The sequence below is a fragment of the Lissotriton helveticus genome, chromosome 5_1, assembly GCF_964261635.1.
Source record: "Lissotriton helveticus chromosome 5_1, aLisHel1.1, whole genome shotgun sequence".
Lineage (NCBI taxonomy): Eukaryota > Metazoa > Chordata > Amphibia > Caudata > Salamandridae > Lissotriton > Lissotriton helveticus.
In genome coordinates, this window is record NC_136065.1 from 1,068,920,226 (window position 1) to 1,068,948,142 (window position 27,917).

At 41.5% G+C, this 27,917-nt stretch overlaps 1 protein-coding gene across 2 annotated transcripts in view; it reads right to left on the bottom strand.

The window, feature by feature from the left end:
• Window positions 1-1,655: 1,655 nt before the first annotated feature.
• LOC144753492 (solute carrier family 2, facilitated glucose transporter member 9-like) overlaps window positions 1,656-27,917 on the bottom strand; it is a 349,607-nt gene continuing 323,345 nt past the window's right edge. For both annotated transcript variants that reach the window (XM_078641162.1, XM_078641163.1), the window contains exons 11-12: window positions 7,006-7,133; window positions 1,656-2,245 (exon numbers count right to left, since the gene is read on the bottom strand). In XM_078641162.1, the coding sequence (XP_078497288.1) occupies window positions 2,012-2,245; window positions 7,006-7,133 (362 nt within the window). In that variant the 3' untranslated portion in view covers window positions 1,656-2,011. The remainder of the gene's footprint in view (window positions 2,246-7,005; window positions 7,134-27,917) is intronic.

A 27,917-nucleotide genomic window follows, 5' to 3' on the forward strand; every position in this document is an offset into this window, starting at 1 on the left:
GTCCTTGGGATGACACATGGCAGGGGCACTAGGTCATAGGCGAGTGGTCAGCAAGGGTCCAGGGCACTTTCAGCCCAGGCCAGATCTGATGCTTACCCACAAAGATTGGTAGCATGGGAAGCATAGAATCCACAAACACAGACACCTGCGAAGGGGCCTTCACTCAGGGTTACTGCTGTCAACTAGAGATAGGGGTCAACAAGATGAGTCAATGTTTTGATATTGACAAATGTGATGTTTAACAAGTAAGCATGGGGACTGAATGAGCAACTAGTAAGTTGGAAAACGTATTGATGGAATTTGTAATAAACTGCAGCCTTTATGCACCATAAACTGTTCCCCATGTGATTTAAGAGGAGGGGAGAGGGTGTACTGTGCGGCCGAGAAAGAGGGTGTGAACTCGCACATCTGGGAGGGGTTCCCCTCCACTCTTCCAAGTAACTCCTATGACCGGTTCCCCAACCCCACTGATGCTACACCTCAGTCTATGGGCAAAAGTTACTGAATGTCCTCCCTGTGATCATGCATTCCAAGACCAACCAGCTTGCCCTAAAAAAGAAAACAGTTAAAATCCCTTTGTTCCCAGAATTATTTACTCCTCAATAAAGATTGCTTTGAAACTATTTAATGTACAGTCATTTATTTACTCTTTCATTCATTTACAGACAGTAAAATAATAATATCAACCATGGTTTACACATTTGATTTCTAGTGCAGATGTGGAGGACAATGACCTTAATAAATGGTCAGGTCTGAAATAGAGTTTAAAGGCTAGGTTAAAAAAAATAAACATACCCGTAGACAGCTAATCATAATGGGAGAAAAATCTAGAACGGTCTCCCGCATTTGTTGCTGGAAACATTTAATAGCAATCAATACTTCCCATAAATACTTACCTGATGCATTGTCTGAAAAGAGCATTCAGACCTTGTTTATAACAGCACAGTGGAATGGGTTACATGAAGTGGTGAGAAAATGGGATGTGCCTGTTTCTGTATTATCAGATGTGTATTCCAACAGTGATGTACAATGATCATCTTCTGGACACAAATGGTATAAGCATCTTTATGTAAAGGAAGGTGAATTATGATATTCATGAAATAGAGTTTGACTAGTTGCCACCTCGTTTCATTTCTTTATGCAACCATTCAATCTGGATTTTGAGACGGGCACTCCTCCTTTGGAAAACTACAGTTCTAGTAACAGCCTAGCCTAGTGGGTTTCCTTGGGTCATTGGTTAATTGGATTGCTTGGTGGGTTCACTTCAGTGGGCAGGTACTTTATTTGCCTTGTGTGTTTACTTCCGCGATCAGGTACCTCAACAACCGGTGTGCTTACTTAAGTGATCAGGTACCCGGATTACCTTGTGTGATCTCCACCTAAACATTGGGAGGCAAACAACTTACTACCTGGCAAAAAATTGTGGATTCCATCAATATGAAAAGGTAGCATGAACTTTCCAACATGCAAATTAATAAAAAATTAGGAATAACAGATCACAATCAATACAGAAGATGGGCTAAATTGTAGGAAAAGGTACTCAGCCACGTAGGAGTACCAATAGCTGGTCACGAGTACCACCAGCTGGAGAATCCCAGTGAGCCCGATAACGCATCCGAAAATACAATAAGTGAACCGAAAGGAAACAAGTTTTTGCAAAAAATTTATTTGAGGTAAAGCATTTCATAAATTATCATCCACTGGATATTTAGGGCTTTGGCATTCATTATAAATTGGCTTTCTTATTTCAACAGTACATTATAGAACAAATTATTCACATTGCAGTGCTAGGATATGTAATGTTCAAATTAAAAGCTTAAAAAACGTTTTGTAATTCACTCCATGATCCCAGATTGGTTACTGGTATATCTGCCTATTAAAAGGCCACATTTCATTGAGTACACAAGTGAAAGCGACATGCCATCATAACCTTCTGTGAACAGTCTTTGGTACACTGTGTAGCATGCACACCACGTTGACCAGCGTGAAGGAATCTGGAAGTCGTAACGTGTCATGGTCCAGATCTGGAGATCTCCAGCGAGTTGCTCTCTAGGGCACCATATCCATTGTACTTACTCATTTTCAGTTCCTCAGCAGACAACGGCGTGTACGCAGAAGGCTCAAACATTTGGCTAATCTCCATAAATGTTTTATTTTTGGTTTCCGGGATGATGAAGAAGACATAAAGTGCTACCAGGAAACAGATTCCACAGAAAACAAGGTAGCAGAAAGCCCCAGCAGACATCTGCAACACCAAGACAGAATGTTTTAATATTTATGGAAATACAGTTAATGTATTAAGACAACACCATTGAAAAGAAGGTACTGGGCCTTTAAAAGCCAAGTAATAAGAACTATTTTCAAGCATCTTTAGTGAGTACTAATACATTGTGATCCACTTCAGTCGTTTGTAGCATTCAATCAAATGGAGACATCATACCTAAAGAAAAAACTCTATTTTTTAATAAATACTAAAACGGGTTAAAACTGAAATCTTAGAAGCAATAGGACAGTGAAATGGAGACTGTTGCAAACTGCTGGAAAGAGTCAAAGCAGTAATCAAGCATCCCTTTCTCTGAAAATTGTACATAATTCCACTGTGTGGCCTTACAACAGAGTCCATGGACTCATTGCAAGTATTTTTACCTTGCCTCAACCACACACTAGCATTTGTTTGAAAGTCCATGTTTGTGGTGTAGTGGGGTTCAATAGTAATGGGGCATAACCCCATCCGATATTCCTCACTCAAGAAAATCATAGGCTATCCTGAATAGATTCATTTTTATGACTTTCCTCAAGCAAAAATAGTTTGCTTCAGTCCCAAAGTTGGGCATTCCACAGTACAGGACCTTCAACTTCCAGGAATCTACCTCTGTGTTGTAGTTGTGCACATTTGTAGAGCTGATCGAGCCATAGATGGGACAGGAACAGGACTGTGCTAATCCTAATGTTCTCTTGAATGTGTGATTTTTGATTCAAAGACATGAAGTCACTGCAGTATTCTCAGGAAGGACATTTATTTTTCCCCCTCAAGGCTTCTGGACTCTTCAGTTATTGGAAACTCCAGATCTTTCTAGATTTTTTTGGAAGATTTGCCAATGTGTTTCATGAAGTTTGTCTTTAACACCCATTCGATGGCTTTAAACTAGTCCTCCTTTGTAGTTTGTAGTTTGTTCTCCTTGGACACTAGTATCTTGCTCCATCTTCATTCACATTGGGAACATAGTTTTTAAGTTCAGCTAATTCTATTTTGTTTCACCAGTTGATTAGTTTACTCCCAATTTCAATTGTCGGAGTGGACACACTTGTTGAATGAATTGGTAACGTGGAGGTAGAGACGTTCTAGGTTGGATTCTAAGCATGGAGACAGTCAGGATCTTTAATACCATTTTGTAGATGATGTTATTCTTCTGTACTCATATTTTCAGTATTTCTACTTTGGGTAGAGTTCACATTGACCTTGCTTCAGGGATAAGACGGATATCATATTTGTAAGTGGAAAGGATGTTATGAAATGATTGGGCCATCTCGGTGGTCCTATCAGGAGTATGTTTTTTTAGTACTGTGAGTAAACAGTGATGGTGGGAATACAAGGGGCCATATGTGTTGTCCACCCTCCCAAACCACCAGATAAGTAGCATTGGAAACTAACAGCAGGAAGAGCTGAATACTCCTAATTATAGGATTTTGGTGAGTAAATTGCTGTTTTGACATCACTCCTTGCATGTTATTGACCAATATTTCTGTAGCAGAAGTCTCTGGGTGACATGCTCTAACTAGTAATCCTGATTGACTGGTAAGTCCCAGTATTGGCCCGATCAGAATTACAATGGCACTCTGAAAAAGTCTCTACATCTCATGTGTACTGATGTGTGGATTGGGCTATTTACAACTTGGCTAAAGCACCAGGCTGGCATATTAAGCATAATTTTGGGATTGTGTTTAGGGTTAGGTCAATCTTCAGTGGTTAAAATCTCCCGCTGTTAGAACTTTGTGCTATAAATAGGATAAAAAACGCTATTTATTAGAGTTGGTTTCAAAAACTGTATTGTATCTCAGTGGAATATACCACTGGAACTCTAATGAGCGCTTTGGGTTGATAGTACATCGAGGTGCCACACATTCAAAAGAGGTATACAGTGGAATTGGCATCTCCCTGCAGGAAAGCTATGTGTTATGATTGGCTACCCGGTCTCTGTGAAGCATGTGGAAGTTTTGGGGCATCAATTTGTCAAAGGCCGTGACAGAACCGTCTATGAACCAAGATTATTATCGAGAACATCTGTAGATCCTTTGTGCAGATAAGATTGTGAACCTCAGCTGAATGTCTGATCAGTTCATTAGAAACTTGGTACGGATCAGGCACACTTTCAGGGCAGCATTGATAGCTTATATTGCTGCATGACTTAATATGTCTGAACTCTAGTTCTTTTTTGACCTTACATTAGTCCAGTAAATAGGGTTGCATGCTCTGGGAATCACTGCCAGTAATAAATTAATAGTCTATGTTTTTTGGACAGATCTGGCTCTTGTGATGGTCAGTCTGGTGCCCCTTGGTTAACTGTTGTTGGTAGGTCTGGTTGTGAGGGAAGATGGTCTGTCTTGCATGGTTCATGGATTCACGGTCTTGGTTCTACCTCCTTTGCAATGGTTGTTTTAGACGTATTATGGTTGTGGAAGAGCTCCACAAAAGCACTGAAATTTCTGTCATTATAGACATGTATATCATTTTTCTATTACCGCAACCTTAAATCAGAAAAGCAGGCAACATTCTAGGTGTAACATTTCAAGGTTAAACAAAATAATACCTGTTTTGGTCCTGACATTTTGCACGCCACTAAAAAGGATTCTAGGATTTTATTACCATTTTTGTAGAGGAATTTAATTTGAAGTGAATGGTACAACTCATTCCGTTTTTTTCTTGAGTTATGTTCCCAGACATCCTCAAGCATTACTTGACAAGATCCTAGTAGCCAACTACAGGCCTGATTTAGAGTTTGTGACAGAGTAATCTGTCTGCCAAACACAATGGTGTACCCTCTGAGAAAACCCTTAGTCTGCCTACCTCATTTAGATACAGGCAGACCTTCAGTATTCCATCAAGAGAGCCCACACGTTGGCTCTGTCGACACAATACTTCCTCTGACAGCCTAACTGAGTAAGCGCTATTGGAGGTGGGGTGTTGCACACCCACCCAATGTAGGGAGGACAGTTTAAGATCTTTTTTTTCTGTCCTTCACCGACAGGGGGAAAAAAAATATGACCCCTGTTAGAATTAGGGGTTTAATAATAAAATGCAGAGAATGGCAACTTGATCTTTTCGGGCCAAATGAATGCCGGGACTTTCATGACAATAAAATCACCAAGTGAAAAATGTTGGCCTATTCGTGCTGGAGCAATTGATACTCCAGGACATCCTCCTTTGTTTTAACCTACGGAGATGCCCTGATAATAAACCATGAAAAGATAAAAGGTACACCCTCAATCATTTTAAAGTGCAATTAAGATCCCATAAAAGGTATTCAAAGAATTCTCTCCAAAACTGAAGTTGGACCTGCCCGGTATGGGCTGTAAATACAAGGGACAATTATTATGAAGCATACCACATAGGTGCTAAATTAATGCCTGGCACCAGTTAACTGGTGGGGTTGGCTCCTGACCCCTTCCTTACCAGTGGGATAAAAGTTCTCGGGGCCAACCCTACCCACTGTTACAGGAGTAACTGGTTGCCTTACTGCAAACAAGCCCAAAATGCTATGTGTCAGGGCATGTTCAAGATGGTTAAAGTTTCAGCCGAACTAAACTTGGGTTTTGAGGGCTGTGTGTGTGTGTGGGAGTATCATAGGAAAATCACCCGTGCCCTTCCAAATTCAACATAAAAATCCAGTTTGAAGCAGGTACTGTGCCCACAACAAACCTAGCGATGGTGGTCTGGGTAGACCAAAAGCAGGGTCTGTAAGCATTCAGAAGAGGATCCACAAAGTGTGTCCCCAAGTTTAACATTTGGCTTAACAGATATTGCTAACAGAATTGGAAAGAGTGGTGTCTCAGGATGCTCACAGTCTCACTCTAAATAATCTGTTGAGCTCAGAAGAATCAGCTCTGATCATTCTGTACAGCTAGTACTTGCTCCTGGGAGGCATGATACACCTCGTTCACATGGATGGAACACAGGCGAAGAGCTCACAGAGGCTCATTCTAATTAGCCTTCTAACTGTTCAGTCAGGTAAAGGGTAACTTTCTTATAAGTTATTTTTCCTTAATGTGCATTACTAATCAGACTTCCCCGTTGATTTGGATTTTTAGTACCTAATAAAATTAGTGCCACAATTATTTTTCTAACTGGTCCCATTCCAGACAAAGTATTCGTATTAAATTCTGCACTCTGGTTTTCTACCTAGGACAGCTAGGCCTTCCACAGCAGAAAACCCTTTTAGGGCTTTGTCACTGTCTGGAAATGCCACCTTGAATATTTTTTTTTGTTGGATTTTTATGCTTGGGTTCTGCAAACATTTTAGGGCCCCTCCACATTCTTTGCTTGGAGGTGGGGGGGCATAATTTTAGGTCACACCAAGGAATTTAAAAGAAAGTATTTCTTTAAATGTGCTTGGACGAAAATTAAAATCATAGAAACGTATAACAATTATTTAAGTGCGTGGTCCCAGAATACAGTGCAAACATGTTTCCAACGTACCTACATTGACCAGGAGAGGTGCTTGGATGATGGATAATTTGCTTTCCTTGAAACTTGTGATATTCTTTCATAGCAAATTAAGAGCAAGAGCTAACAAACAGGATTTTATATACAAAATCCCCATTCAATCTTTCAGGCTACAATGCAGACCGAATTAAGTAATATGAAAATTTCATAAGCAAATTACTTTCCATCTCATCGAAAACAAAACACAAAAAAAATACACATAAATGAGATTCCATAGACAGATATATTTGCCAAGATATTACATTCAGAAGACATGTGTTAAATACATAGAAAAACAATATTACCTGGAGGAATGGGAAGACAAACCCAACAGTGAAGTTCGACAGCCAGTTGAGGGATCCACCCACGATGTAAGCGGCAGACCGGTGAGATTGCTTAAAAAGCTCACCAGTCATTATGAAAGGAATTCCAGCTTTAAAAAGAAAACACAGCAAAAAGACACATTATTTGGCAAATAGCTCATCAAATAGCTCATCTACAACTATAGTATATCATATCTTAGCTTTCATCTTGTGTGGAATTTTCTTTCCAACATAGCTTCCATGTAAATATTATTTTGGCAACATTTACATTTATGCAGGAAATTGGTCTTTATGATTGGTTCAAATACGTAATTTATTATGGGGTGGAACAATGACTGAACGAGATAGTAGAGTTGAGACACTAAAAGACCATTTGTCGGTCGAAGAAGTTGGAAAATTGATTAATAATGCATAGTGACTGATAAAAGCATTCAACCTATTTTTAGAGACCAGGGCAACTTGAATTAGGCTGCAAGCAAACCTTGATTAAAATCCTGGTCAAAATATAAAACCGGTTTAAGTGCATTTTAATACTTGTTTTATGTTCCTGATCAGGAGTACCGATGTTTACTACTTCGGATGCGTTTGAGATCTCCATTACTGCATTATCAAGTTAAATGGGCAAATATACTTTCAGATAATAGGTGCCACTGTGAAATTATGGAAGTTGCCTAATTAGGTTATATATTATTTTTGCGTTCAAAGTATTTGACATTATTCAAACGTTTTCTGTGGTCTCTGTTAACGCAAACTCAGTCGAAAAGCAAAAACATACATGGGGTGCATATCTCTATTCAATTATTAAACAATTGCATTAGGGCGATTTTTAAAAGCGTGGCTAAATTGTACATAATTTTGAGGAATTTGTTCTTTTTCCATACATTTTGGAGGCAACTCATATGCTAAGCATTTACATGAACTGCAGAGTCTAATAAGCACAAATACACTTAAATTGTATATTTAATTTATTTTAAAGGGGCAGTCCAAATGTTAAAATGTAAATGAATCAAATTACTAAAAGATGTAAATAGGGGGAGTTTTGATGTATGGGAATAGGTTTCATGAACGTCTCCAAATCCTAATAACCATTTTACAGGTGGTCAAGGGCATTTCAAACTGTCATTTGTGTAGCCACCCGTGAGCTTGGGGGGCCACAGTGCAGATAACAATGTTACTAGTCTTGGAGCCCCGTCCGAAAAGAAGAACATAAGAGTTTCATGGATTATTTCCTTTCATTCTTGCAGAATGTCCAGCCACAAGCAGTGATTTCACATTATGCAACAGTAAAACACGAGTATATACAAGTAAGGACTCGCACTCAGCAACTATAAAACATTGGAGAATTATAATGAAATTTGACTCAATAAGAAAATATAAACAAGCATTTGCAATGCAATAGGTCTCGCATTAGGAAAGTTTGATCTATTGGTATTGAAAAATGACAAATATTCTATTTATGTGTTGGTTTTGAAAATAGCGTAATTAATAGCTTTGTCATTTACAATGCCAATATTTTTAACTTTCGCAAACGTGACACCTATAGCATTTGTAATGCAATATGTGTTGTATTTGCATGACTTTGATGTATTAATTTTACAAATAACAATGGCTTTTATTTTTTTTAATAATTAATACTTAAATAAAAGTTATTGTAATTTATAATGGCAATAGCTTAAATGTTTGTAAATAACTTTTGGGAAGATTATGTTCATAGTATTTTATTGTGATGAAAATCCAAGAACAGCAGTGAAATATGAACATCTTTTTGTGACATTTGTAATAAAGCTTGAAACATTGAGAGAACATTAGAACCAGTTGTTGTTGAATGGCTGCACAGAGTGATGTTGTGGCGTTCAGTGGTGCGGAGTGATGCTGTGGCCTTCAGTGGTGCGGAGTGATGCTGTGGCCTTCAGTGGTGCTGAGTGATGCTGTGGCCTTCAGTGGTGCTGAGTGATGCTGTGGCCTTCAGTGGTGCTGAGTGATGCTGTGGCCTTCAGTGGTGCTGAGTGATGCTGTGGCGTTGAGTGGTGCTGAGTGATGCTGTGGCCTTCAGTGGTGCTGAGTGGTGCTGTGGCCTTCAGTGGTGCTGAGTGGTGCTGTGGCGTTGAGTGGTGCTGTGGCGTTGAGTGGTGCTGTGGCGTTGAGTGGTGCTGTGGCGTTGAGTGGTGCTGTGGCGTTGAGTGGTGCTGTGGCGTTGAGTGGTGCTGTGGCGTTGAGTGGTGCTGTGGCGTTGAGTGGTGCTGTGGCGTTGAGTGGTGCTGTGGCGTTGAGTGGTGCTGTGGCGTTGAGTGGTGCTGTGGCGTTGAGTGGTGCTGTGGCGTTGAGTGGTGCTGTGGCGTTGAGTGGTGCTGTGGCGTTGAGTGGTGCTGTGGCGTTGAGTGGTGCTGTGGCGTTGAGTGGTGCTGTGGCGTTGAGTGGTGCTGTGGCGTTGAGTGGTGCTGTGGCGTTGAGTGGTGCTGTGGCGTTGAGTGGTGCTGTGGCGTTGAGTGGTGCTGTGGCGTTGAGTGGTGCTGTGGCGTTGAGTGGTGCTGTGGCATTGAGTGGTGCTGTGGCATTGAGTGGTGCTGTGGCATTGAGTGGTGCTGTGGCGTTGAGTGATGCTGCGGCTTTGAGGGGTGCTGCGGCATTGAGGGGTGCTGTGGCGTTGAGGGGTGCTGTGGCGTTGAGGGGTGCTGTGGCATTGAGGGGTGCTGTGGCATTGAGGGGTGCTGTGGCATTCAGTGGTGCAGAGTGATTCTGTGGCGCTGAGTGATACTGTGGCGTTGAGTGCTGCTGTGACGTTGAGTGATGCTGTGACGTTGAGTTATGTTATGTTAATAAAACGTATAAAGCGCACTGCTACCCTAGGGTGTCCTGGCGCTGAGTGATGCTGTGACGTTGAGGGATGCTGTGGCGTTGAGGGATGCTGTGGCGTTGAGGGATGCTGTGGCGTTGAGGGATGCTGTGGCGTTGAGGGATGCTGTGGCGTTGAGGGGTGCTGTGGCGTTGAGGGGTGCTGTGGCGTTGAGGGGTGCTGTGGCGTTGAGGGGTGCTGTGGCGTTGAGGGGTGCTGTGGCGTTGAGGGGTGCTGTGGCATTCAGTGGTGCTGAGTGATTCTGTGGCGCTCAGTGATGCTGTGGCGTTGAGTGATGCTGTGGCGTTGAGTGATGCTGTGGCGTTGAGTGGTGCTGTGGCGTTGAGGGGTGTTGAGGGGTGCTGAGGCGTTGAGCGGTGCTGAGGCGTTGAGGGGTGCTGAGGCTTTCAGTGGTGCTGAGTGGCGCTGAGTGGCACTGAGTGGCGCTGTGGCGTTGAGTGGCGCTGTGGCGTTGAGTGGTGCTGAGTGATGCTGTGGCGTTGAGAGATGCTGTGGCGTTGAGTGGTGCTGTGGCGTTGAGTGGTGCTGTGGCATTGAGTGGTGCTGTGGCATTGAGTGGTGCTGTGGCATTGAGTGGTGCTGTGGCATTGAGTGACGCTGTGGCATTGAGTGACGCTGTGGCATTGAGTGACGCTGTGGCATTGAGTGACGCTGTGGCATTGAGTAATGCTGTGGCGTTGAGTAATGCTGTGGCGTTGAGTGGTGTTGTGGCGTTGAGGGGTGTTGTGGCGTTGAGGGGTGTTGTGGCATTGAGGGGTGCTGTGGCATTGAGGGGTGCTGTGGCATGGAGGTGTGAAACACCAGCGATTCTACCAGCATAGAGCAGCAAGATTAATGCAATACAAACCAAAAGAAATAACAAAATCTACCCTACAGATTCAGATACACCACCAAGCAGGCTTGCAAACGGAACACTGAGCGTGTTCAGGTTAAGTACCGGCTTCGAGGCCAGAAACGTGCACATGCTACGTTCGGTGGACATCCGCTAAATGCTGTTCACGCTTGACTAGGTAAGTTAATGGACACAGCGGGGAAGCCCTGCGTGTCCGGAGAAGTAAATCGAGCTGCCTTTGAAGTGCGGCTCAGCCGTGAGGAGGCATAAAAGGTTGATTGTAGTAAATAAAAGCCTTGCATATAATGTTGCCCAAGCCTGAATTGCTGTCCAGTTAGGCGGAGCCCATGAGGAATGTGAAGGAGTACTACGTAAAGTAAACTGCAAATGACATTTCGCAAGAATGAATGTTTATGCGCTCTGGTGACACGAGAACATACATTTACACATAAAATGTATGATGAGTTCATTATGGCTGCAGATTAAGCTCGCATGCGTCGTAAAACAATGAGGTAACATGAGGAATTGGAGAAGTGCAGCTCGGCCGTGAGGAGACATACAAGGTTGATTAAAAACGAACGTTAGCAAAAAAAGCGCACACAATGCTTGTAAAAGGATTGTGTGAAACGCACAGTAGTTGGATACGAAGCTATAATGAAAAAATGAGACGCCTAATAAAGGTAGGAAAGAGATACGAACTTGTAGTGTGATGGGGACATAGCAAAGTGGCTTAATAAGAGGACAGCAGCTGCAAACAAATAACGCTAGTTTTGTGAATAGTGATACTACGTACATAATGGACCCTAAAGTTGTAGTGAAATATTTGCAAACAAGTACGGAGTAGTAGTTTGTTAAAATATTTTATAAGAGGCTTAGAATGGTGGAGCGGTCATCACGAGAACTTCGGATGGGGGTGGGGGGCGGGGGAGCGAGCGAGTGGGAGGGAACGAGCATGGGTGTCCGGCTGGCATGTGGCAGACCCGTGAAAAACAATCACTTCAGAGCAGCGCATTGCTTTGAAGTCTCATGGCGGGGGCGCAGCTTGGGAGACAAACAAGCATATGGGAATGGGGTGTGAGGCCAAGCGCGCGCCTGGCGAAGCGTCACGCTTCAGTAGACAACATACATTGGGAGGAATCCGCTTGTTCAAGAGTGTTGTTTCCCCTGCAAAAGTTCAGAGCTATAAATAGCTCGACCTAAAAAGTAGGCTTGTGAAAGTCCAAAATCCAGCAGAACTCTCTCACCACCTATTGTAAGACTGAACTAAATTAGTAAACCTGTTAGAAAGTGTTTCGGCTATTTTTTTGATGGTAAGACATTTTGTTGTGTCAACTTAATTGGCAGTTAGTATGCCTGCTCTTATATGTTACGTCCTTCTGTCTTTGTTTGGACAGTAAACTCTTAGACCTCAAATATATAATTAGATCAAAATATGTTTGGAAGCTACTTTTCTGTATTTCCCGAACATCAATTTAGCAGGGTGGCTTGGTGTCCCATGCAAGAGATTGACATTCATCAGTCGCCATCAAGGCACTAGCCTCTCCAAGTGCTTACTAAGAATGGTTGTGTAGTGTGTTTATCTAGGTACCTATATTGATACTCCTATTTCTGACCCTTGTCCGGTTATTAATTCACTAAATGTCCATACACCGGCACAGAAACCAGTTTTCAGATTAGGTCATAGCGCATGCTGTCACATTAAGCAAGCACTATCCCTCCAGCCCCCTAGAAAGCACACCGAGTTCTCAAAACAAATCAAACCTCCAGCAGACCTGGGAAATCCCCCGCAGCTATTGTTTTGATTTCGCTCGAGAACTCCTGAAAAGAATGTAAGAACGACCAGTCCTTATGACATTCTTACTGACGTCTTATGTCCATCCTTACGTCAAACTCTGCACCTTTCAGGTATAAGTGTACCAACGCTGCCCTAAGCAGAGACACGGTGGTGACGAGCTTGGAGCAGCGCTACTTGCCGGAGAGCCCAGCTGATGCAGAAAAGCCCACGGACGCTGCCCCTCCCTTTTGACGCGCTGAGAGAGACGCTGCCTTTTCTCCTGCCGAGAAATCCAGCCTCCGGCGTTTCCAGCCGCCCTCGCGGGTAACTGGGATATCGAGTCCTGAGACCGAGATACCAACCCTCCAGCCTTCTAAATCCCAGGTACTGAACTGACTAACCCCTTACAGAGAATTCTTGAGTCAGATCCTTGGCAAAACAAACTTAACTTAAACTGCTACTTATTTACTCCCGCCCACGTATTAGGCTTAGGTCAGGTACACCGGGGTAGGCGTAGTTAGAAGCACCAGTTGAGAACGATTAGTCAATGTATATATGTATGTACATCTTTTATCCATTTTAAGTATCATATGGCTAAGAAACCATATAAATGCTTTTACAGTATTATTTTATAATCCTGTTTTTACTGTATGCACTTTACTTAACTATAAGTATTGCAATAATAGCGACTCATTTCTCTTGTATGAGAAAAGAGACTGATCAATAAATAACATCTTTTATTGAAACACGCCCATCTCTTATTTCTCTACAAACTGGTGAAACTAAGAATGCACGTACTGACTGAGTAAAATAGTTGTCTTTTGTTTTCACACGACTCTAGAGATATACTCTTGATTAGGGGGGAGCAAAGTTGTCATGTTCTATGGTTGTCAGAAACTAAATCCCTTCTTGTCTATCCAGGGAGGTTAAACTCCTCCTTGCCTATTCGAGAAAGTTTCTAGTGAACTCTGAGCTAGCTGGCACACATAACTTTAAGTCTAATATCGTCAGTAGAAGACCTAGTTAACCACAGTCCTACGTCTATACTATTGAAGATATTATTCCAATGCGCAGAGCCTATTGGGAAAATAGGAACTACACTACATGGCGCCCAACGGTTTGGATAGGCGATAAATCTAACGCAAGACATTAGAGTAACTCAGTCGTGCTTTTTCACACAGACCCTTTTTTCCCATAAAACTCCAAAGACGTCTGGAGTGGGTGAAAGGTTAAATCCGCCAAACTTAGTAGGAGGAGACTCCTATGTATGGTTTTTGGTTTATTCAACGTTGAAGGATACAGTGTTCCAAAATATTGTGCATCTAATCTTCGTTTCCGTGGAAACCTGATCTGCAACAAAAACCCTTCTTAACAGTAAAATATCAGAAACTGAAGAAGAAAGGGAGACAGCTAGAATAGCAGCTCAACTCTTAGCAGATGACAGCAGTCTCCTAGAGCAAGACCCGGATGCAATACTCATCCCGGTCAGCATAAGAAAAACTATAACACTTAAACTTATAGAAAATGGACTAACACCAAGAGGTGGTACAGACATATTCGTAATTGAGGCACACGAATATCGGCAGACAGAGGTATTCTATTCATGGATAAATTTTCCAGCAGCAAACGCTGTAACAAAGGAGTTCCACTATTACAAGATCGAGGAACCTCCGGATGAGTACACCCCTTTCGAGGAGGTGGAAATACCACTCAAATACCAAGAGCACCTGCTCTGGTTTAAAGGCGCCCTAAAACATAATGATCACATCACCAGGCTCGGTCCACTAGGTAGACCAGGAGCAACGTGGCCGGTTCTAGCCGGCTACACACCACATCCAGACATTGAAAAAATGTCGAAACCAGAACTTTTAGCACAGCTAGAACAACTGATTAAAATACACAGACAATTAGTCCAATATGTAATGCGGACTTCAACAGTCCAACCACCTATTAAAATTCCACAGCTGACCCCTCATCAGGGGAACACAAATAAAATCACACCACAGAACATACAGTCCTGTCTAGGTAAAGTACCCATTAAAAGGGAACAAATTCCATTCTGGTTAGCACAGAAAATCACTCAAATAGAGGCGGTATTTCCAGATACCACCCCTGTTGAGAAACACAGGATTCTGACTATCTGTCTTCCAATGGGGATCGCACCACATGTGGAGGACTGTGACACTTGGGGTACAGTCTTTGCTTCCATTTACACAAAAACACATGGTGTTCCGTCCATGTCGGTAATACCAGAGGTGCTAAAACAGATTCAAAATGAATACGGTCCAGAACCTGCTTTAACTCGGGGTATGAAATTACTGAAAGACTTTAAGCAGATCTCGGCAATATTACTAGCAAACAAAGGGGGAAGCAGCAAATGTGGCAATCCGCCAGAGATTGAAGGAAACAGATATAGCAGAACAACCATTTGAACTAGCCAGAATCATAGAAAAATCTATGAAGAACTAGGAAGAGATAGTTTGGGTGGGAAACCAGTGAAACCCCAACTAATAGAAAATCCTGAAAAGGTATTTATTAAAAATAATCTAAACACTTCAAAAAAGAGCTGGGATGGAAATAAACAATCCACTCCCAAAGAAAAAAGATTCCAGTCCAGAGGAAGGTCTCCTCGGCGAAGAGAAAGATCTCATGACCAAGGAAACAAGTCTCCCCAGAGGGAGCCCTCTGAGAAAAAATACAACCTTAGAAATAGGGATAATTTGAAGAAACCTGATAGATAAAGATATTGATACCCGTCCCTCTCAATCTTTTCAGACTTCCTCGCAGAAATCGGAAAGAAGAGGACGGCCAGAACACAGGGAAGAGCACGTCAAGTCCAAAGACAAAGAACCTGCTCATCAGAGTAAAAATTACAATTTCTAAAGAAGAAGGTAGCCAGCATTAAAATAATCAAACATGCCGAGGATCCTGAGGACTCAGTTGAAAAACGGAGAGTGGGCTCAGACAATGCTAGACAGCGCAGCAGAAGTGAGCATAGCTCGCAAGATCCTGATGAATCATCTGGAGACAGTGGACACTAATGAATACATTCAGGTAGAAACTGCAGATACCAGAGTTAGCAAACCTCATAAAATATATGAAATAACCTTACGTATAGAGGGAGATAAGACTAGGAAAATAAGGGGTCTATTTTGGGATAATCTCTCCAAGGGCTATGACATCCTTCTAGCTGAAAAAGACTGGCCACCAGAGTTTGTCAGGGAGTGCCCTCATGGCGAAGAAATGATTATGCCTGCCTTCTCAAATCATATTCCAATTCATAAAAAATATACACTTGCAAGAAAGTGGGCAGTAGCCCAGGCTCCTGCACTATATAAAAATCATGTGGGATGGGATGAGGACTCTCCTCCTCGCAAGATCCAGTTAAAATCTCAACCGACTGCACAGAGGCAGTACCCAATTAAGCAAGAAGCTAAAAAACAGGTCAGGGAGATCTTAGATCAACTTGAATACCAGGGGGTGATTGAAACATGCACCTCACAAATGAACAATCCTTTGTTTCCTGTCTCCAAACCAGATGATTCATATCGTCTAGTTTTGGACTACAGACACCTTAACTCATGCTGCAAAACGTTTGCAGTACAAAACTCACACAGTGCCGCACTAATGAATAGCATAGTGCGCAAAAAATACAAAACAACATTAGACATCTCTAATGGATTCTTTTGTCAAAATATAGCACCAGAAAGCAGATATTTGACCGCTTTCTCAATAAATGGCTTGCAGAAAATGTCTGTCGTTTGCCCCAAGGGTTCAAGAACAGCCCAGGATTATTCTCAGCGAGAGTAACAGAGTTACTACAAATATATGATGATGAAGCATTATCTTATGTCGATGACATCTATCTGACAGATGATGACTTGGATACTCACTTGAAAAGAGTGAACACCATAATACTTGGGTTCGCAGCAGAGGGTTACAAATTCAACTTCAAAAAGTCAAGAATTGCCCATCTGACTGCCCTATTTTTAGGATATGAATTATCAAGTGAAGGCAAAAGCCTGGCAGACAATTTCCTGGAGAAATGTGCTGTAATCCAAGCACCAAGAACGCTGAAAAACTTACAATCAATTCTAGGATTCCTGAATTTCGGAAGAACTTACATTATAAATTATGCAGAGAGGGTTAAACCCCTCTATGATCTAATAAAACCAGATTTTAAAAGAATCAATTGGACTCAAAAACACACAGAAATTTTGAGATCTTTACAGACATGTTAGTTAAAACAAAACTGCAAACACGCGATAACACACGCAACCTTGTGATTCGAGTCATCCCAGGAAGATGCGGATTCACATACCTAACCTCTAATGAGGGAGAAACGGTACCAATAGCATACAAATCACACTTGTACACAGAAGCTGAAAAAACATTCAGCATTAGGGAAAACATTGTTCACGCGTTTCAAACAGCTGTAGCAAGAGAAAGAAACCAAGCTGACGGCAGACAGATTACAGTCAGAACAGCAGAATCAGCCTTTGAGGCATTAACAAGCCCATGTAATTTACCTACAATGGCACTAAATCCAAAATGGATACAATGGGAAGATTCTCTTGCTACAGACAGAGTGAAATACTATTTTGATCCAGAAATGACAAAATTAAAAAATCTAGAATATGAAAGAGAATATCCTCTGCCTAGCGACATTCTGCCCATACGACAGTACGCCTGTGTAATATATACAGACTGACATGCTCAGCCCTCAGTTTGGGGAGAGCAAGCTTATAACGCCACATGCGAGATTACAAAAGACGTGTGGCGCGAAGGTAAATTGAAACCTCTGTTTACAAAAACACTCAGTGGAAAATAATTCAGAACAACAAACTGAAATAATAGCGTTAAAAATGGCGCTAGATAATGCGGATCGCGAATTCCCGACACGAATAGTGTGCGATTCATATTACTGCGTCAAATCATACAATAACGACTTGCAGAAATGGGTTGAAAACGGGTACAAAGATGACACAGGTGTAACAATAAAGCAAAAATCGTTTTGGGAACAAATAGTTCTTTTAAAGAAAGAACTACCAAAGACTCACGTGATACACTCACTGAGTCATCAGCGTGATGGCGTTCACGTTGCAGGGAATTCATTGGCTGAGACAGCCACAGCGGAAACAACTAAATCGGCTTCCGTAGCTACAAAAAAGCGTTCAGTAAAATACATTGACGGGGAAACAATGCTGGCGGTAAAAACGTCATCAAAAGGCGACTGCTCAGCGCTACCCATCATGTATCCACTCAGTTATACATACATAATCGATGCAAACTCCGTTCCTTTTGCTCGAATCCCTGGAGTGGGGGATAGAGTGATTCCAAACATGAACAGGAGAGTCTTGTTGATAGCAGACGCACATATGGGTGAGGGTCTTAGACACCTTAAACTTAAGGATTCTCTAGAAGAATTACAATCAACATACTGGTGGCCAGGAATGAGCCTGCAACATCACATATTTGCAAAAAACTGTCCAAACTGCAACAGAGATCGCAGTGGTGACCGAGACGGTGTACTGCCATGGCGTTTCACCCAATAAGGATTAGGCTATCGACATAAAATACCCAGTATGAATAATGCGTCATATTAACATGTAGAGACTATTTTCACTTAAAATGTAGACCCCAGCTCTAAGCTGACGTCTGAACTGTTATAAAAAGATTTGCGAGTCTATAATGGCATATACGCAAGGGGCATGCTACATTCTGACCATTGCACTGCTTTTAGCTCTCGAGCTTATGGGGAGTGTATGGCCAGGTTGGGCATTGCATTGCGGGACTCTTATCACTTCCTTCCTGAGGGAAACGGGATGGTGTAAAGAAAAAACCAAGGCACAGAGCAATCTATAACGGCAAAGGTATTAGGTTCAGGAGCTGGGTGGGTCAAACATTTAATAAGTGTCCAACGTAGTCTTAATAATCTGCCAAGAAATTCTCTGAGAGGTCTCAGTCCGTACGAACTATTGTTTGGGACTAGAATGTTAATCCAGGACCTCGATAGTCAAACTTCAGTAGTTAAAGAAAAATGCTTTGATATCAAAGATCGTTTGGCTATTTTACAGGACTTAAACGAAACAAGAAAAGACCTGAGCAACATAAAATTGAAACAGCAGTCAATAACCACTGAGGAGAAACCCCCTGTCCCAGCAAAGGCCTGTCTGGATTCCAAAAATCGGGGATCTGGTCAGAGAGAAGATCGCGGTGAAGAAGGAATTTGGGCCTTCTTACAGAAAAGCAGTTCCTGTCTTGTCTGTCAACGGGACAAGATCAGTAGTACTACCGCCCCTTGCTGGTAAAAAGGAGAACCGAGTTGTATCCATCGACCTGGTTAAACCACAATCATGTGGCCAATAACAAGTAGTAGGCCAAGTGGACTCCCAAGAAGTAGCAGAACACCAAAGTTTGCTACAAACACAGAGGTTCAAACTGAAAGACTAATCACACCTGATAAACCTATAGTGATTCAACAAGGACTATGCAACAAAGCGATGGAACTTAAACCTCTTGAAACCCAAATCGAAGCTTTACATCAAGAAACTCCATTATACAATGATGTAACCACAGACTATGCTAATGAAACAAAGCAAATACCTAAAGCAAAAAGGAATACAGAAGCAATTGAAACAATTGACAAGAACAGCATCCGGCTACTTCATCAACTTCGATGATTTTTCTGAAGATCTGAGTGAACCTGAAGAACAGCCGACAACAAAAACTTTTAAAGACAAAGCAAAAGAACTCTTTCATCAACTAAAAGAAACCTATCTGATTTCTCCATGGATTGAAATTTGTGTGTCACTAGGTGTATTTGTCCTCATACTTTGGCTCATCATGGTACTATGCTTGGGACATTTCGTTGAGGGAAAATATGCTACAATGGACACAGCAAGTCAGAACATCAACTTGGTCCTGAAACCACACAAGTCTTCACACATCGAGAAAAGAGAACTTTCTTCAGTAAACTTCACAGCCAATCCTATACCCGGTGGGGTAGCATGGGACAAAACTGATTACGAAATCTATGGTCCGGTTGAGCTCCTGAAGTATCCTCATCAATTCAAGATTTCATTAAGTGACTTTGTAAAACCAAGCACATTTGCTGATGATTGGGACTTTGAAAGTATTAATGATATGATGTCTGATCTAGTAATGTCAGCTAAATTTACAGAACATGATTATTTGCAAGGTTCATCTAATTACGACCAAATGTTTTGTTACAACCATTATGGTAACCATTATCTGCATACATCTACTCAACCTAGAAATGTTTTAAATTTTAACCAATGGGAACATTGTGCAACTCCACCAAAAGGCAGTTCAAGACATTTTTTGCTAAATATTCATACTTTTCAGGGTTCAACACAAGTAATGCAGAATCATTTTATTTCAAATTGTTAAATAAGACAGGAGTGAAAACCATGCTTACAAACACAAAATTGATATATTCGGACAAATTTTTTGAAAAAATGAATACATTCGGATTTGATTTCTGGAACAATAACATTGAAACGAAAGCGATCTGGGGCACAAAAGATTGGCAAGTGCAAGCTATAGAATCATTATTTAGAGCCTGCATGATCCCAGAACAAATTATATTTTTGAATGATACAATTCAACAGACATCCTGTCTTGGCCTAGCCAAAATGAAAGACTTAAATAAACCGTCTATTCCAAAACCAACACCTAACAGTAATAGCACTACAGATGTTGAGATAGACGTATCCCATATTTTAAACCAAAACAGAACACATGCTGATTGGAAACAATGGTTGATCTGGCCCACAGACACAAATAACTGTCAAGACAGATTCCTGAACAAAATACATCGGTTCACATTGACCAGGCCAGACCCAAGATACTCCCAGAGACAACATCCAGGGATTGTAACTACTTACAGTGTGGGGAAACTCTGCCTTCAATGGCTACATACATCCACACTGTCAGAAATTAAGCAACACTTAACTTTACTTAAAAAAGGTGCTGACTTGCGTGATTTCATCATGGGACCACGCAAACAGCATCAAAAACGTTTCATAGCGGCCTCTATATATGCAGCTTACAACAAAGCTTGGAAAGTAACTCAAATTGAGACAGCAGAAAAAATACGGGAAATTGACCGTGTTAATTTGGAAAAATCACTTTCTGTTGTGGACAATAGGTTAATGACTGTCTTCCAGAATATATTCACTGGACAGTATTGTATCTTCTGCAATCGATATAATAGAACAAGACTTACTGATGTTGCAACACGGTCAGTCTCAATTACGTTCTATTGTACAGCTTGGCTGGACGTTACAAAATCTGCGTTCAGGCTATGTGCCTTGGCATTTAATCAACACAACGTCACTATTTAATATCTTTAACCTTACTGATAAACAAATCAGTTTGGCACAAAAGGGTGCTGACTATACAATTCTGAGCATTGAAAAACTTGAGAGATTACCATTGACAATGTCAGAACGACCTGTCATTGAATGGATAATACATGGGATAATAAATATTCCGATAACAACTTTCCAGTTTCAATACTGCCAAAAATATATACAGGCAGGCCAGTATGAAAGGTTGGGTAAAGGATACATTAAGTCAACATGGAACTTACCTTATACACATACATGTTACAGTAATAAGGGACAAAGTGTATTTCTTAGTGGTAATAATTGTGAAAAATCACTAAGTGGTATACTTCTGTGTCAAGGCATAAGTTTACATGGGGCCTGTGAAGGGACTTCAAATAACCTTTCATGTCACCAGTTAGGCACACCTGCAACACAAATAGAACCATTCTTTAGAAGACTTTCGAACGGGAGTTACATTCTAATTGTAGATCACAGATGTTGTGGCTTGCTGCCAGGAAAACCTTATCTTGTAAGCGTGACTTCCAGGGTCATGTGCTGTGAAAGAGTATTGTTCCCGAATGATGCTCCAGACAGGGAGGGAAGGTTATGGCCCAGTTTTAAAATCTCTTCTATTCGAATTGATACTTTAAGCAGAACCCAGTTGACGTCATCAAAAGAAACGTATGATCTCCAAGTTGCAAGGACAACGGCAGGGATTCATTCAATGTTAACAAATTGCCCCCTACACTTCGCAGAAATGCTGAACGAAATCTTAAATATTTCTGATACAAGTGGTATCGCAAGTGTATTTAAGACAGTTTTTTCAGGAGCTTTAACCCCATTCAAAGCGATCCTGGGTATTTTTCCAAATTTCGTCCATTCCATCTTTGGCGGACTTCCACTCCTGTTGGGACTCGTAGCAGGCATTTTATTCTTGCTACTCTTGCTTCGTTATGGCAAGCCATGTCACAGACAAGACTCCAGCAACAATGGAAGAAACGATCCTAGCTATCCGCTACCGGGACCGCATAACTAAAGTCCTTGGCTTAGCCCTGCTACGAGATCTAAATATGACCTGGTTTCTTTCATTCAGACCCATCTGGCAGAATTGTGTTATGCCTGTATTAAGGTGCATGCTATGCGGCGAAGAATGCGTGTTGGACACCTGTCTTACACTACAATCAGAAGTACCATTGGATGCAGATACTTTGTTGGGTCCAGTAAAGGCTCATGCATTGTGCTGTCCCCAGCGGCTACCTATCCTGATGACGGCATTCGTGGAGACTTCACCACTACGATTGAAGGGTAGTGAAGTACAAGATGAAAGCAGCATCGACCAGGTACGACCTTCTGTAAGCAGTTCTGATCGAACCATCATTGAAAGCAATCATGCGCATGACTGCATGGTAGCGACATTTTCCAACCTGGTCGAACTTTCACCAGAAGCTGTAGACTGTTTTTTCGAGAGTCTGTCTGAAATGATGTTTTCACCGGAACAGAGAGAATAACTTTAAACAAACTTGCACACGGCGTTCCCTGAACTCTGAATTTGGCCTTCAGTCTTTTGAAAACAAAGTGACTGTGAACTATTTTTTCTCTTCTCCCCTGAAAAGCGAATACTTTTTTTCCAATTCCAAAATATTTACCTTTTTGGCACTTATCTTCTGCTTAAAGTAAAACTTTTCTTAGAGAACAGAGCTTCTATTCTTAGGAATTCTAGAGACATTACATTACCTCAACCTCTAGCTTATACGCGATTAATTTTGTTTATATGTGATGAGATGGTCTCGCAACTTTTTTCAGTATCAAGAGCCATTTCATGTGTAATTTCGCAACTCATTCATGCCGATATAAAATGTGCAGCTCCTTTTTGGATGATTATACTGCTTGAATGCATACAGTACCTATACTAATTTCGTGCATTTTGCATACGCCATTTTTCAAATACAAAAAAAAAAAATGTTTTTGGGGTGGTTCGGAAATACACATGCACTGTTAGTTATGTTTACTATTGCTTAGGTTAGTAAATATGTACATAAAATCGTGGAGTGGGTGTAGTGTGTTTATCTAGGTACCTATATTGATACTCCTATTTCTGACCCTTGTCCGGTTATTAATTCACTAAATGTCCATACACCGGCACAGAAACCCGTTTTCAGATTAGGTCATAGCGCATGCTGTCACATTAAGCAAGCACTATCCCTCCAGCCCCCTAGAAAGCACACCGAGTTCTCAAAACAAATCAAACCTCCAGCAGACCTGGGAAATCCCCCGCAGCTATTGTTTTGATTTCGATCGAGAACTCCTGAAAAGAATGTAAGAACGACCAGTCCTTATGACATTCTTACTGACGTCTTATGTCCATCCTTACGTCAAACTCTGCACCTTTCAGGTATAAGTATACCAACGCTGCCCTAAGCAGAGACACGGTGGTGACGAGCTTGGAGCAGCGCTACTTGCCGGATAGCCCAGCTGATGCAGAGAAGCCCACAGACGCTGCCCCTCCCTTTTGACGCACAGAGAGACGCTGCCTTTTCTCCTGCCGAGAAATCCAGCCTCCGGCGTTTCCAGCCGCCCTCGCGGGTAACTGGGATATCGAGTCCTGAGACAGAGATACCAACCCTCCAGCCTTCTAAATCCCAGGTACTGAACTGACTAACCCCTTACAGAGAATTCTTGAGTCAGATCCTTGGCAAAACAAACTTAACTTAAACTGCTACTTATTTACTCCCGCCCACGTATTAGGCTTAGGTCAGGTACACCGGGGTAGGCGTAGTTAGAAGCACCAGTTGAGAACGATTAGTCAATGTATATATGTATGTATATCTTTTATCCATTTTAAGTATCATATGGCTAAGAAACCATATAAATGCTTTTACAGTATTATTTTATAATCCTGTTTTTACTGTATGCACTTTACTTAACTATAAGTATTGCAATAATAGCGATTCATTTCTCTTGTATGAGAAAAGAGACTGATCAATAAATAACATCTTTTATTGAAACACGCCCATCTCTTATTTCTCTACAAACTGGTGAAACTAAAAATGCACGTACTGACTGAGTAAAATAGTTGTCTTTTGTTTTCACACGACTCTAGAGATATACTCTTGATTAGGGGGGAGCAAAGTTGTCATGTTCTATGGTTGTCAGAAACTAAATCCCTTCTTGTCTATCCAGGGAGGTTAAACTCCTCCTTGCCTATTCGAGAAAGTTTCTAGTGAACTCTGAGCTAGCTGGCACACATAACTTTAAGTCTAATATCGTCAGTAGAAGACCTAGTTAACCACAGTCCTACGTCTATACTATTGAAGATATTATTCCAATGCGCAGAGCCTATTGGGAAAATAGGAACTACACTACAGTTGGATATTTTGAATCTAAAAGATATTTGTATTCCTAACCTAATGCAACAGGGGCAGAAAGTGGGGAATGGGGTGGTGGTGATAGGCAAGCAATATGAAGGATAAACTCCAGAAGAAAATGAGGGGATAGCTGTACAACTAGCCAGGTTGCAGCACAGTAAGTACTGCCTTCACGCAGGGTCTGCAACATAGCTGAGGAGACACTTTACTAGATGTTCTAATATAGCACAAAAGGGCAATCCACAAGGCCTTGCCGAAATCCTCCTCATCGATATTCATGAAACAATTGGTTGTGTGAATTCTTGCTAATACCCGTGATTGCAAAGGCTGTAGACTGCAAGGAACACAAGACTAGTGTTGCAACCCCAACTTGCAGTTGTTGATACCACAGCCCCTTCAGGTGCAATGCCACCAAAGTGGCACATCATGAAAATTACATTGGGCATGCGTGCGGTGATCCATAAGAAAGATGCCTGCTCATTCCAATGCCAGCAGCTGCCTCCACACAGTGGAAGCTTCCCATCACTGACAGCATCCACTTTGCGAACTGTTTATGACTGACGATGGCTGGTGCAGTCTTTCAGTGCTTACAGCCACAGGAGCAGTATTAACCCTTTAATATATTTCCTTGCAAGTAGCAAGGGGGGGCTTCTTAGGCCTTGTGAATTGTAAGGAGTCCCCATTTAGACATTGCAAATTGTGTTTTTCTATTTGCAAGAACTGTCAGTTTGCACAGCAAAGGGATTTGCACTTGCAAAAAATCAAGTTGTTGGCAGGGATGAGACAACAAGGCAAAAGCATTACACATATTGGATAGAAAGTGTTGGGTGTTCTGCTCGCATTGATATTGAACACGTACAAAGGGAAGTGTGAGCCTTATGTGCAAATAATGGACAATTCTGAAACATGTTTGTGCGCCTAACTGCAACTTAGGCTCGCAAAAGCTGCATTTCCTTAATGCAGATTTCCCACACTAATTCATGATGTTCTAGATCTGGAAAGTTTACTTACAACTTCAGAAAATCGCCATGGTGGCGAAATTATTGTACTCACAAGTGTAGGGTTAAGGGCAGGATTATGGGCATTTCAGTGTGGGCCACTCTGAAAAAAGGTACGTGAAACAGCACAACCTCATAAGTTTGTGGGTGTTCATAGTTCTTACAGGCATCTTCCCCGAGATATGGATAAACATATGTACATGCACTTAGTGGGTTCAAAATGTACTCCAAATTAAAGAGTAAACCAGTATCACAAAAGTGTACACACATCAACGGCTGCCTTTGTGAAAGAGGTCCAATGTGATTTTGTCCTGTGTGAAATTCACTTTTCCTTTAAGATTCTCAGTATTAATGTAATTGGAAAAAAGAGAGTGCTTAAAGATATTGCAGAGTATCCTACTTTCAAATGTAAACTTCTACTAAAACAACTTTTACAACTGGTTAGTTCCAAGAATCCCCAAATATGCAACTTCCTTTATTTCTCTTGACCATAATATGGCGCACACAGCTTGAAAGGACATTTCGAATTGCATTTGCTGACTACAGCACTAGAGTATACAGACTCTGAGCTACGAGGGCTGCGGGAGGGTGCGCTATCTCGCTGCCTCAATGAAGACACATCTAGAAACCTCACAAAACTTCGGAAGAAAAAAAAGATCTAATTCATTTATGTGCTTTGTAAGGCGTCGGTTGTCATCTTGAGAGTGCTGAATAAAGTTGCGGGAAAAAGGAGCAAGAAAAACCAGGAGAGCATGAAAATTATCGTTTGGTTAAGAGTCCAGTATGGTAGGAAAGGGTGGGCACAACCCTGGAGATAGGATTCAGACAAATGATTTTTGAAGAGTTATGGCTTTAGGGGTTTGGATCAGCTCTGCAGTGTAGGTCCAAGATGTTCTCAGATTCAGTACCCCACCACAAAACCTGGTCCACGCAGGTACATGTAAATAACCTATCTTACCAAAGATGTCTTTGGTAATGGCCAGAAGTAATAGTTATCTATTCGACAACGGATTTGCTTTGGTACATGGTGGGTGCTTCAGAGGCATCTAGGCCTATTTATTCTTAATGCTTTGGCAGGAAGAGACCAGTGCATGAGCCAGGCAAATCCATTCAAGCAGCAAAAGGAGGACTTGCATTCTGAGGATATCTAAAAGCTCATATCTGGAGACTAGACCTATCTGGTTGACCAGTCTTTCACAGCCCCTCCCTACCGTTAGTTCTGAACATCTCTTTCAATGCCAGTTGTTTTTCACTATAAAGCAGTTCAATGCTCTACCGGCCACGATCGGAATATGTATACCTTCAAGTACATAAGTAAAAATCGTTGGTAGACAGAATGGGCTTTTTTCTTGATAGAAACCTCAAACTTGGAAGGAGAGCAGAGTGAAGCACACATAGCAAACGTAGGCAGGCAACGTACTGTGAAGGGAGTAAAAGAGAAAGGATCAGGAGGTAGAAGAGCGATTGGAGTAAAGATGAAGAGGAAGTAGATCGGAATGTGAATTATGTAAAGGAAGGAAAAGGGTGTCTGTGACAGTTGTCAGATGAGGCAAAGAGGTTTATATGGTACACTTGGGAGGTATTTTAAAAAAAAAAATCTGTGCAGTAGGAAGAAAGTCCCTAAAAAATTGTTGACCTTTAGAAAGAAAATACTTTTGCAAAATACATGCCAGATTTATCACCCTTTCAGGTTTGTCGATGGTGGTCAGACTTAAGGAAACGATTTTGGATAGTTTTAAACGACTGGAGTGTGGTTTTAAGGAAAAGGATTTTGGGTCTGAGAAAACCTTGGGGTTTTAGTACCACGTTAAATTATCTGTAGTCGCTGAACAATTGTGGTCTAATCATTAAATGGGGAAATGTGAGATCTGCCTAGGGAAATTTGTATTCTTGCAATTACTAATTTATGATTATAAAGTGTCGGCTAATTCCCTAATCATCAAATCTGACCCACTGTATGGGCTGGAGTAATTAAACTTCTGTACTTCTGTTCTCTAGTGTAATTTAGGCGCATCAAGATTTGCCAAGGAGAGGGATAAGGGTTAAACACTGAAAATGTAAGCACATGATTGATGTTTAAGTGCTACATTTCACTAAAAAGCAGCGGTTTGGGCTTCCCGGTCACCCAGCCATCCAGCAAGACCGATTGGCTTTACCCAGAGACGAGGAAACGCTGCAGCCATGAACTTGTGAATGCATAAGTGCACCCGGCACTCTGCGGGCTCCAATAAGCACCATCCCCTAGATTAAGTTGAAATAAACAAGGACTCTGGCTCCCTTTTGTTTCAATGTAATGAATTTAATGAGCTTAGGAGAAGTTAAGGCAGCAGTTCATTATTTCCACATCACGCTGGATAGAGGACACTTAATATAGAAAAATTCATGCAGAACAAAATATGAAATGGTGTTCACAGTTCACCCGGGTTTTTTCAGCCTCGTTGTTTTAAAAGTCATATTCATCATTGTTTATGAACAATGAGCCATAAAAATCCTAATTAAAGATGTAATTACACTGAATAAATTCTCAACAGAAAATGAATTATAGATTTGTTGGAGGCGCTGCTAATACATCAATTGGATAAACCACTCCAGTCCTCATCCATCATTTTTAGATAGAGCTGGCAAAGCTTGTTATATTGCTCCACTTTCCATAGATGTATTTATTACTGTGAGACCATAGTACTTTTTCTCAGTTCTGTTCAGTTAAACCTAATTTA